Source organism: Manis pentadactyla, chromosome 9 (genome assembly GCF_030020395.1).
Source record: "Manis pentadactyla isolate mManPen7 chromosome 9, mManPen7.hap1, whole genome shotgun sequence".
NCBI classification, from domain to species: domain Eukaryota; kingdom Metazoa; phylum Chordata; class Mammalia; order Pholidota; family Manidae; genus Manis; species Manis pentadactyla.
This window is the reverse complement of record NC_080027.1, coordinates 67,272,415-67,285,704: the sequence shown is the minus strand read 5'-3', so window position 1 is coordinate 67,285,704 and position 13,290 is coordinate 67,272,415. Positions and strand designations below refer to the sequence as shown.

Sequence of the window (13,290 nt, the reverse complement as noted above, 5' to 3'; positions counted from 1 at the left end):
GACCTATGCCCAGTGCTCTGGGTTGCACGGTTGCAGGAGAGCAGAGGCTGGAGTGGTGGCAGCGTCAAGGAGAGAGACTTAGACAGCTGCGGGGGCAGAGGGGCCAAGAGGGGGCCCAGAGGCAGAGACCAGCTTGCTGCACGCAGACCTGCTCTGAGGCGAATGGGGTTCTAGCACTTGACCTGTCACCGTGGGAAAAATGTTGGGAATAAACCCTTTCACCTCAAGAACATTCCATTGTCATTTTTTGGTCTCACCAAACCAAGAATGAATTTGTCCAGAGCTGAAACTCTCAGGCAAGACAATGGGAGACATTAGAAACTGGAATTAATCCAATGAAAAGTCAGTGAACGCCAAGAAATTTCTTAAAGAAGAGTGAAATGAAAGGTATAAAAACAAAAATCTTACATAATGGGGATATTTAGAAGAAGGGATATTTTCTTCTAAGAAGAAAAATTATCAGATAATCTAGGGAACTTAACAAAAAAACTGTGGTATAAACAATGAAGTAAGTTTAATGAGGCATAATTTTTTCTATTTGCTGGAGGATTGGAAAGGGGAATCAATTTGACACTGACTCTAGGAATATTCAAAGTGTGGCAGAGAGGTCATAAAAATTTGAAACTATAGAAAAACGAAGTGAATCTGCCCAAAACCATTATTTTCATAGCTGTAATATATTTGCCAAGTAAGTCAAGAAATTCTTTTGCAGTGTGATACAACATGGTATAAAAGTATAAATATATACTATTTAAAGTTACACATTTCAGCAGAGAGTTTAAAAATTTTAAATGGCAATACAACTATGAATAGGCTATTCAAACGAGCTAAATCTTCATCTAGCATAACAAGGAAACAACAGAAAATGTTGAAATTTTAAAAATCTGGAAATAATGGTAAAAATTAATTTTTCCATAGATAATTAAAAGATATTTACAAAAGAGTAACAGCAGAAATTGTTAATTTTTTTCAGTTATGGGATTGTTGTTCACTACACATCTATATTATTTAAATTACAAACTGTATGTGAAATTCTTTAGTCATTTTTTTAACCTTAGAATATTATACTCACACATAAGTGACAAAGGTCAAATATAATTTCTTTTTTCTTAAAAACATAATGTTCTAGATTTGAAGAAGACAGCTTACCATTGGAGAGGGGAAAAGAAGGAAAGAAATACTCAATATCAACTCACCCAAACAAAAATCACTGAGGTCAGCAAAAGAACATTTGAGCACTGAGTCTTTATTATCCTCCTCTGTGTTAACTGCAAGTAAAGAAGACATTTCATAGTTTTGGGAAATAAAAACATAACAGCAATTAGAAAAAATGACCATGGTGACTGATGGCCAAGCATGATGGCCAAGTATGAATAAATTTTTTTAAGTTAATGAGTTGAAATAAGTTATTTAAAATTTCACTCAATAAGAGAAAGATACATCTATATCATATTTTAATATCTTCATCCTCTTGAACAATTAGCCATGTTCCTTCTTGGCCATGGATGTAAGCTATTTATAACCAGTAGTGCTATTATTGAAAAGAGAATCTTGGTATTTTCAAGTTATCCAGAGGAAGCAGCAGCCCTGAGGAATCCTAAGAGAATGCATCCTCATAAGACAAAAGCTTCTTAAAAGGGGAATGAGAATACAAAACACCCCCCATCCACTGAGCAGATTTCTGACTCCTGACTCTTGAAGAAAGAAATTTCCTAAAGGCATAATAGTGTGTCTCAAATGGGTAGATGTGTGTAGAAGACTAAGGGCAGTTACAAAGACTCCTTAATGTCGCATCTAGCTGGCACTTCTCTATATTTCAGCCCTTGTGTCATCTAAGGCTTCCATACCAACATTTGGTTGTCAGCACTTGACTAACCAGATCATTGTACAAATCTTCACTGCTTTATCAGTACTATTTAAAGTCTTTGGTCTTTATTTCTAGAAAAACAAATTTATTATTGTTGACATATTCTGCTCAATTACTGGTTATAAGTTCCACGAGAAACAGCTGGTCTGTCTCCTCCTGCAAACGGCAAATATTAGGTCCAGGTTCCCATGGGGTTGGCTATCTTCAGCGCAAGGAAGAAATGAAAACACATCTGGCTAACAAATGGTCTTTTGTCTGACTGGCACATGTCCTATTCTTCTCCCTATGCCTGCCTTCTTCCTAATGAGCTCTATAAATTCTAGTAAAATAGACCAAGAAAGGAAGAAAGAGAGGGAGGAAGGAAAGAAAGAAGAAAGAAAGGAAGGAAGGCATGCAGGTAGGGAGGAAGGAAGAGAGGAAGGGAGGGAAGGTTTGAAAATTCTTCCTCTTTGTAAGCTGAATAAGAAAACAGGAAGAGCTGCTCACCTTGCTCTGCTTTGTCAGCGGAGATTGAGGTAACAGTAGTGGGAGCCTGTGATTCACTCTCAATTGACTGGAAGAGTGAGGTAGATTGGCTCAAGCTCTTTGAGTAAGCGTAGCTCTGGGTAAGGCAAGGCAGGGATCTCCGGGATGGTTTTAATGACATTTCTTTTGCTATCTCACTCTTGCTCATATTCATACCTGCAATTCCAAAATGGTCTGTTTTAGCAATAAGAAATAATCAGCAGAAGTCAATAAATAACTTTAATCTTGTGATGGCTGTTTTCAGGAAAGTACTCTTGAAAAGCAACACCAAGAGATTAGGACAAATTTGATTTTATTTTGGTCAGGGAAAGTATGTGAAACTTTTGTCAAATATTTCTGAGAAATAAACAGCTCCTCTTCCAGCTTGAACTTGCACCATTTTTTAAAGGTTCTATGCAAGAGAAACTGATGTGTAAGTTCCCTTGAGGAGTTGAGAATAATGAGAATAATGATTCTGATTGTGTTTGGATAAATCTAATTATTTAGGTTTTCAAGCAGCAAAACAAATAAAACCTAATACATAAATATTCAAATGACTATTACTAAACACAGCCCTTCTTTCTGCATTCTATCCTGACTTGAACACATGCATAATGCACAAACAGTGACCAAGAGCTGGAAAAAGACAGCAGTTAGTACCAAACCTGGCCAGCAGCAAGGGGTCAGTCAAGAAGGAGCATTACTGTGCTCAAGGTAACAGTCCCTCTCTTCATGCAGAGAAGGCTGATCTGCCAGAAGAGAGAATGCCCCTCAACAGTACTCTGCCTGCACAAGCAGAAGCCCCAGTAACTGTGTGCTCCAGACGAGAATGGCCCTGCTCCCTTGTGCCTATGCACTGGCATCCCTGATATGTCAATTTTAGGTCATTTCTCATCCCTGGAACTCTAATCTCGAAACATTTGTGACACTGACATTTCTGACAGCATCTCCTACCCAGACTGTGTCTCTGTGTCTCTGGGAACTCAAGTTAAACATCAGAAAACCCACTCAATTTCATCCCAAGCTTTTTCTATGGATGATCCATCCCCTCCATAATCTTCCCCAAACACGGTACTGCTCTGCATTCCCTACCAATGTCACTACTTTCCGTGCAGCCATCTCCAAGGGCAGCTCTTTTCTTTCACACAGTCTCAGACTTCACATCAACCTGACTTGAGGTGGAGTTAAGAGCCTTCTAGCTCCGAATGGCCTCTTTCAATGCATGCTTTCTCTTCACCCGGCTTCCCTGAGGCATAATGGACACACATAGTTGTATATCTGTTAAGTCTACAAAGTGATGATACACACACACACACACACACACACACACACACACACACACACACACACACATTGTGGGATGATTACCAAGATCAAGATAGCTAACACATCTATCACTTCACAGAGTTAACTCTTTTTTGTGTGTGGAGAGAATGTTAAGATTGACTCTTAGCAACTTTCAAGTATACAGCACTGTGTTATTAACTATAGCCACCAGGCTGTACATTAAACCCTTCTTAAAGTCTGTATCCTTTGACCTATATCGCCCCATTCTTCATCTATCCTCTGTAAAAACAAACAGGCAGACAAAACCCAAAATAGCTTTCAAATACCATCATTTGACTATCCCTCTACTCTTCCTTGTTGCTGTCATTTTCATTTTTAACATCCAGGTTATTTCCCACTGTGTGTGAAAAATTTAGCTTCTAAGTCACTTCTCTCATTCATTTTCTGAGTAACACGTCACTCTCAACCACGCTACCTATATTACTTACTTAGTTTGCTTATGTCTGTATACCTCACTAGAATGCAAGCCCACAATGACACTGATTTTTTTGTTCTGCTTTATATCCTGCATTATCTCGTGTCTAACACAGTGCTTGGCTTATGATGATGCTTCAAAAAATATTTGTTTCAGGATAGTTGTATCTGAGTCAGCTGACACCTATGACACCGTGTACTCCTTAAAGGTGAGGTTAGGTCATACCTTCTCTGTATCTCTGTTACCCACTGCCAACACCGGGCACATAGGCGGTAGTTGGGGAATGAATATTTGGTTTTGACTCTCAGCTCTTTCAATAATCTTAGCTTCTTCAGCAAGTCTATAAAACAGACTTTTATAGCCCCATCTGCGAAAACACGGGAATAAGGCCAACTATGTAATCTCCAAAGAACTTAGCACCTATACAGTGGTGTTTTTCACAAAAATGGCTGTCACACTTCCCCATTTCACCATATCTTGGTAGATGATAACTTTCACTAAGCTGCTTGATCCTTAAGTACTCCCTAAATACTTTTTCACTGACCACTGAGTAGAGCAGCTGGATATGGGTACTGTCTCTGTGATGTGAGTATAACCATGTAATCCCCACTTCAGTGCTGGGTTAAAGCTTCATCTCACATAGGGCAAAAGGGATTCTGAGTGACCTATTCTAAGAACCTATCACATCACAGCCTTTGTGGTTGGCAAATTTACTCTGATGGAATGAAACTGGAAGACGTTAAGAAATTTAATTACTTGATGTCATAAATCTGGCAAATGGCAGGCAGAACTGAATGTTATAGTAATAGGTACTGGATTCCAACGCTCATGTGTTTCAGAATGCTCCAGGGCTCCTCAAGAACCCCAATCCCAGATGGTTCATTACCATGGTATCACTTGATATAAATATAACACACATTAAAAGCAGAGAACTCTGAATGCAGAAACACACAGCTAATGCAAACATTAGAACCTATTATTCTATATCCACAATCTTAAACAATTATGAGACCTATTTTGATGAAAAATGAACATGTGCTGCTTGGTACACAGCAACAGGAAATGTCCACCCACCATCTATCAAACTGTATTTCTTGTGCTGATCTATATAATAAGATATGTGATTTACATATAATATGCTATGAGTTAACAATGTGTTATACAAAATACTTATCAATTATTATTTTTAAGACTAATTTTCATTTATTCATTTTCCCATCATTTATTCAATAATTCCAAACAATTCCTGAGTTCTTTCTTTTGTCCAGGTCCTAACTCAGTGTTGTGTATAAAATGGTGCACACTCACAGGGAAAGCAGATCTTTATATTAAAAAACAATATAAAAATATACAGATTGCATTATAAAACGACCCAAGAGGAACCCCTAGTCCAGGTAGTTGTATCAGTAAAATCTTGTCTGTGAAGGTAATTTGAGCTGATTCATTTTGGTATATTACTTCTGCATTTTCATTTTTATCCTTCTTGGGTTTAACTCATTTTCTTCAAAGGATTATTCACATAAAGTAAGAAAGTCTGTAGAAAACTCTCCATAAACATGTAACTGCTGAAAATATTTGTCAAATGTAACACTTAATGAAAACTGAGAAAATAATGTTGAAGAGGAAATAAATGCCCCTCCTACAGCACTGCCTTTTCCTTCCCATAGAGGGCAGTGCTTTCTCATTTCTGAACTGTTTCCAAAGCAATTACACAGATTAATTTTGCTAGAAACCAACATCAGCTAAACTGTAAATCTGATATCCTCATGTTTAAAGAGCACAGACTTTCTTTCAAAGTTCCACATCAAATGACTTCCCATTCTGCTTGGCATAACTAGCAGTATCTGTTCTTTGCTTGGCATGATTAACATTAACTACCCCCACACTGTATGCAGGACTCTTTTCTTCTATTTTACAAAATTCCATTTCTTTTCCTGTATGGGTTTACCTTGTACCCTTGAGCAATGTTTGATAACTAGTCATTTAAAGCTAATAATGAGAAAAAGAGACTGTGGAACATGTCAATTTTGTAAGCATGTGCAGCTCCTGAGATCAAGGATAAACCTGTAGAATTGCAGAAAAAGCATCACTTCTTATATTTAGAGCAGATATTTCTAAAGCAACCATTAGCATTATGTCCAATTATGCTAAGAACAATTCATTAATGCTCACATATTTAAAAGAACCTTGAATAATGACACTTTCACTTGAGTATACACATAGATCCAAAAGATGTAACTGCAACAAGAAGTCTAGAAATTCATTCCCATAAGACATCTGACAGAAAAGAAGGGAAAATTGCTATTCACATGCCATTTAACCCAGTGAGATTTGAGTTAATATGGTGTTTTAATTGGAAAAATACATCCTTAGAAAATTTAAAAGAGAAAAGTGGAGAGTAAAGAAAAATTGGTTGATTGTTCTCCGTGCAAAATACACATATTTTAAAAAATCTATTCTTTTGATAGAATTTACCTTTAAGAAAGCTAACTCACCCCAAGAACTCATGTAACAGAAAAAAAACACATTTATTTCTTTATAGAATGAACTTTGAAAATTCTATCAAGTAAGCTCTTAGAAGAATTTTGGAATATTTGCAACAAAAGATATGATATTGTTACCTAATGGATTTTACATTATGCCCACAAGAGGGAGGCTTAAAAATTAACAAATGCATATTCTCAAGATGAATTAGTAAGACTTTATACCTTTATCAGAAATATTTTTAAATTGATGGTCTGAGAATAGTTGGTGTTTTGGGATGCCGTTTAATTTTATAAAATCCAAATGCACTTTTCCATATTAGTGGATATAATTAAAGCATATTTATGTAAATAATAACCATTGGGGAAAAGAGCATAAATGGACACAGGTTTCTCTTCGTATCTTCCTTATGAAAATTACTGTAGCTCTGCCTTCGTCAAAGGAACATTTCTGACTGTTACTTCAGTGTGCCCTTTTAGGCAGAAGCTATTGCTAGTGATAAAAGCACCGTTCATTGAGTGCTTGCAACACAAATTGCCTGGTGTATCCTGTATGTTATCTAGCAGTGTTGTTAGGACTTGTCATCACCATTTTACATGTGAGAGTCCTGCAACACAAAGGATTTAAGTAACTTTTCTCAAATCTCACATCTAAGAAGCATTGAAGCCTGTAATAAATGAGGTCCTTCTGATTTTAAGGCCACTGCTCTTTGCAATACAATGGGATTTCTTTGTTTACTCAGAAACTTCTTTTACAATAGTTTGTTCTTCACTTACTGTTCAGTTTTACTCTCACTTTGAACAAGGAAAAATAAGTCTCCTGTATCAGGTTCCTAGTACGGTGGAGATGGCTAACTCAGAGTAACTGAAGAAAGTTTAATGAAGGGACAGTAATTGAAGAGAGTTTAATACAAGGGTGTAAGCAGGATTGAGAGAAACCAGGACACGTTGGTAAAACTCCCTAAAACTAAAAGGGCCAGAAAACCTTATCACCCTTGGGCCTGCAGAGCAAGGAGAGGGAGCAGACATAGAAACCTGGAGACAATTCTAGTTGAGGGAGGGTAAGTCTGACAGAACCTGTGTGCTTAGATAGAGGAATGTAGCCACTGCCAAACCTACACACTGGAACAGAGAGAAGGAGGGAAATAAAATACCCCCACCTCTCTTGTGTTAACTTCTCATCTGCTAATGGTGCCTCTCTTTGATCATATGTAAACAGTAGCTAGAGGTCATGTGACCTCTTGGCTGTTGTAGTCCACAGATATCTGCTTCCAAGGCCACAGGACAGGAGAGAAAATGGTGCAGGATACATGTGGAAGGAAAAAGGAAGATTTCCCACTGCACATATATATGTTTATAACTTCAGCAGTGCTTTCAGCATAACTTTTGGGAACAGAAAGCAATATTACACACTAGAGGATATAATTTACAATTTTTATTTATTTTTGTCATAAACTCTAAGTATTCTAAGATTCTTACAGGTAAACAGGGGAAAGGCAACTATTGGCTTTAATGTACTTTTGAGCTTGCTTACTATGGTCAAGACCACACTGGAAACAAAGGTGAACAGTATACACTCAACCCTTAAATGAGTAATTCACAAAATCAAAATTTATCACAATTGAAATATATTAAGATGAATAAGGAAAAGTTCTCTACTAAGTTGAAAGCAAGTCAGAATATTGTGAGAAAGTCTCAAAGTTGTGAAGGGGTTTTTAAATTGCAAAAATACATTTTGAAAGTCCTGAAGGTGGAATGAGTGCCCTCATTTTTCTTTGTGCGAACTGTTCTCTTAATTTCCAAGTCACACAGCCCACTCTGCATAGGGTCATTTCCCTTGCCATATGTCTGCTTATAAACATTTACTTTGCTTTAATAGAACTGATCATGTTTGCATTTATTTATTTATTGGGTTGTTATCTGACATACTGTCCCTCTGGCTGAATGGGAAGTTCTGTGAGGGCAGGACTGTGTCTGTCTTGTTCACAGCCACTGCTTCAGCTCCGGGCCACATGAGCTGCGCATACAGTATGCAAACGAATAGTTACAAAATAGAGGTAAGGCTTTATTCATTAATAAGTTTGCTAATTAATATATTCATTTAATAAGTGTTTATGATAACACATACTTGATATTCTTTGTAGACAATGGGGATATAGCAGTGAACAAATAGATAAAACTCCCTGCCCCCTTAGAGATAAAAATATTAAGGGACCTCAAGAGGCATTTACTCTTCATGGTATAGTGTTCTGAAACTTGAATGCTGATGCAACTTATTATCTGTAACATTTTTTTAAGTACAAATGAGATTTTTCTTTAATTAAATGTTCACTTAGTAGTGCCATAAATAAGATATAAACACAAAAATAATGATCCAAATATGATTTGAGCTATTCCAAGTCCCTTTCCTCTCCCTTCAATAGCCATTAATTTCCTTGTTCCCTTTTAGGATTCAAACACATTTTGTTAGGCACTGAACCTGAGCGTCACAGAGATACCTGTCATTAATGAAAGAAGTTAGGATGCAAGGGGATATACCAGGGAAATGAAATAAAACACAGTAGTAGAAAATAAATCTGTACCAAAGATTTCTTCCCGTCATTTTGTGTGATTATCCTTGTCTGCCCCTTAAAAGGCAATTCCAAATGAAAACAAATCTCGGATCTGAATTAAGATATAACACGAAGTTTTATAGTACTTGTGACAAGCTGTAAAGTTATACTTTTTACACTGCAACCAAGAGTGGTACAAGCTATTACACCCTGAAGAGCTCACACATGGCATTTGGATTTTGGCAGAAGCACACAGACCCAGCAAGGAAATCTGCACTATACCCATCTCTGAGCTGGGGAGTTTCTGAAGACTGCAATATTTCACAGGTCTCTGATGGCATTTTTAAAAACTAAAACTCTGCTTCAGTCTCTTCCAACCACACACTGTCACTGGTAAAACTAGGACCTTCACTAGAAGGAGTTTTGTTGATGCGTAGAATCGGAACCCAAACACGAGCATGCCTCATTTAACCAGTACAGCGTTAGGGTACAACTTGTGTATTTTTAGCCTGCCATGAACATTTGTAAGCATGGAACGTCCCACTTCTTGCCACCTGCTGCTGTTCTTACTTATGGGTTTCTCCACACTGTGCCAAAGGGTGGCAATTTCTACATCTGTTTTGAGCATAGTTTGATGTTTTATAATTGAAAGCTCTTAAAAAAGTTTAAGAATGGAAAAATCCAGTTTACTAATGCTAGAAAAGCAACAGAAAAATAATATTGATTTGAAATCCTCTTTTTTATTTTTTTTTGCAAGTTCAGAATGAGAAGATTTGGGTGTTGTTGAAACCAGTCCATTTTAAAACAATAAATGATGACTAATAAGAATAGTATATATTATTGTTATTACAAATTACATTTATGTTTAATTATTGTTTGTATTGCTAATAATTAATTTACTACCTCTTATTTACTAGGTACTCCTTTTAGTGATATTTATTTTACAGAAAGTCAGAATTTGAGTTTTAATCTAATCATTTTTTGGCCTTCATTTTTTAAATTCATATACTTAAAATTGGGTTTTACATTTATCAGGAAAATTATACCATTTTTGCAAAGTTTTGACTTTGATAAAACCAAAGCTGCTTTTTACTAAGCACTTTTTATTTTCTTTATATATACCATATGTATTTTCAGGGATAACCCATGTCTTTGTTTTTTTTTCACCCTTTTATTTATTTTTAATTTACACAGCATAACATTAATTTTTTGGGTATACAACTCTGAACTTTCACAAACTTTGATTCTGATAACCACTCCATAGACAGGGTATAGAAAAATCACAACACCCAAGTAATTCCTTAGTCCTGGGTATTTGTGTTCTGGGTCTCCCGTCATCTTTAACTCCTGACAATGAATGATCTGTTATTTTTATGTAATTTTTTTTTTGCCTTTCCCAGAATGCCATATACTGTAGAACTTTTAAGATTAGTTTTTTTCACTTAGCACAATTGGTTATGCATCTATCTTTTCACCTATACCATGCCGTCTTGACTACTCTAGCTTCATAATGTATCTTTATCGCGCTGGAGGGCTTCAGCGCCAGGCAAGTTCACTCTGGATTTGGGGAGACCAAATAACCACCACCGAATGTTGTGGGTAAAAGGGTTTATCCAAAGTGTAGCTCTAGAGGAAGCATGTTCCCGGCCCAGGGCGAATAAACCAGTGAAACGGGTGAAGCCAAAAAAGGTCTAGGGAAAGGATAAAGTGGGCGAAACTCTTCTGTGGCTCACAAGAGGCCTGTTCCGTTCGGCCCCTCTAGCCTCCACTCTCAACCCCCACTTCTCTACTATCCCAGTGCACTTGCCTCCCCGCCCGCCCCTTCCTGGAGAAACTCTTCAGGCAGAGCACCAGCGACTGACAGGCGCCAGACCAATTACGCAACAGAGGGAAGGAGAGAAAAGCTTCTCTCCACCCCTGGCCTCCCCAGGCCTCAGGAAGAAACACCTATGGATGAAGGCCTAGCAAGAGAATCTAGAAATATTGCAGTTTTACCCCACACCATGGCAGGTTGAGTGCTAGAATCATGTCTGCCTCTGGCAAGTCCCCAATCCATCTCCCTCTCTGCCTTGACTGGGTGGAGCTCTTTACATAGTACACTTACAATAATGGTTCATTGCCAACAGGTGCATAAGCATTGGCCCACACAGACCAATGACATCATCAAGTAGATTAGGGTCAGGTGAGGATCCTGGCCATAGGAACTTTTATTTGCCCTACAATCTTAAAAACAGGTAGTGACAGTTTCCAACTTTGTTGGTCATCTTATTATTATTGATTTTTAATTGCTTTGGCTATTTGAATTATTTTACCTGACCTTACACATTTTAGAATCAGCTGATCTACATCTACAAATAATCTTGTTGATATTATGGTTGATAATGAATTAAATCTGTATATCACTTTGAGGAGAATTAACAACTATATCAAACCCATGAACCTGGCATGTTATTTATTTAGGTTTTTCTTTGATTGATTTAATCATATTTTTGTAGTGTGGTTTTCTCCATACAAATCCTGCACATATTTTATTAGGTTTATAGCTGACTATTTCATTTTGTGGAGCTTCTACAAAAGGTAGAACTTAATTTCAGTTTTTCCATTTTCAGTTGTGCATTGCTAATGTATAGCTGTGTCCCTGATTTTTGTTTATGGATATTGTATTCTGGGAACTTGCAAAATTACTAATTAGTTCCAGGGAAAGCTTTGTATGTCCCTTGGAATATTCTACATAGACAATCATGCTCTCTGCAAATAGGAGTCTTTTAATTTCTTACTTTCCAGTTAAAGCTTTTATTTCTTTTTATCCTCATTTTTTGTCCTAAGACTTCCAGTACAATATTGAGAAGAGTGGTAAAAGTGGGCAATCTTGACTAGTTTCTGATCTTAAGGAGGAAGTAGTCGTTCATGATTATGTATGATGTTAGATGTAAGTTTTTTTATAAATGCTGTATATCACATGGAGGAACTTTCTAATCCTAGGTTACTAAATATTTTATCATGATGAATGTTCATTTATTTTTCCATATCTATTGATTTATCATGTTTTTCTGTTAAGTTTCTGGTAAGTTATATTGACTGACTTTTGAGTGTTGAAAGTCCTTGCATTCCTAGGTGATATGTGATATACTTAATTCTTATAATAACTCTTAGAGAAAGCTTTAATATGCAAAATTAAGAATGAGAAAACTCAGGTTAACTAACTCGAGGATATTCATTCCAGTAAAGGCCAAACCTATCAACTGATCTCAATTCCATGGGATCCGTAACCTGTGTCCCTCTTACAACAGCACCATACCTTCTAGAGAGGTGCAAGAAGAAATATTACTGATGGGTTCTAGGGCAACAACAAAGCCTCTTGCTTCTTATGCTTCATTTCCAAGGTAAAGATGCCCTGGTAAAATTCTAGGAAATGAATGCTTCTGTTCCAGGGTTCTTGAGAATGAAGCCAATAGGTATACTGACGAAAGAAATAATACACTGTGGTTTGCACAGTCTCATGGTGTTGTCATTTGTTATATTTGTCTCCCATGTGTTGGGACTTAATGAAGGTGTAGGGTTTATGCAGCTAACCTTTGGGAAGATGGTTTAAGTAGCTGGGCCACACCTTAGGGATATGTTTTCATATTCCTTCACGATTTCCTTATGTTTAGTAAGGCTTTGAAATTATAAATTTTTAAGCTTCAAAATGTGATATAGGCCCAGAAGAAGCAAACCTAGGAGGCTACTAGGTTTGCTGTTATTTTATGTCTTGAAGCAGAGCCCAATTCAGCAAAGCCAATACTTTCACCTAGAATTTTGAGGCCAACACCCTATGTAGAAAAACCAAAACAAAGAAAATACACTGTGGTTTTGTTTGACTGTATCTTGTGTCTTCTCTGCATAACTTCCTTGTGAATTTACTTTAATATTTGAAAATAATTACCCTGAGTCTCAGCTATATATTTGTCTTAACATAGGAAATGCTTATAAATCCTCAGGAATTCTATGCTCACCTTCTTTGTCTAGTTACACAGCATTATTGGACCTTACCTATTGAACAGAAATATTAGCATTCAAATAATGTCTAAGGGACAAAAAAAAAATCTGCTTTAAAACAAATATTATTTAGGGTAGTGAAGG

At 36.8% G+C, this 13,290-nt stretch overlaps 1 protein-coding gene across 1 annotated transcript in view; it reads right to left on the bottom strand.

Moving 5' to 3' along the window:
- Nucleotides 1-13,290, bottom strand: part of ANO3 (anoctamin 3) — a 286,329-nt gene that overhangs the window by 209,427 nt on the left and 63,612 nt on the right. Inside the window, exons 2-3 of the mRNA XM_057507518.1 lie at nucleotides 2,354-2,548; nucleotides 1,197-1,268 (exon numbers count right to left, since the gene is read on the bottom strand). Of these exons, the coding sequence (XP_057363501.1) occupies nucleotides 1,197-1,268; nucleotides 2,354-2,548 (267 nt within the window). The remainder of the gene's footprint in view (nucleotides 1-1,196; nucleotides 1,269-2,353; nucleotides 2,549-13,290) is intronic.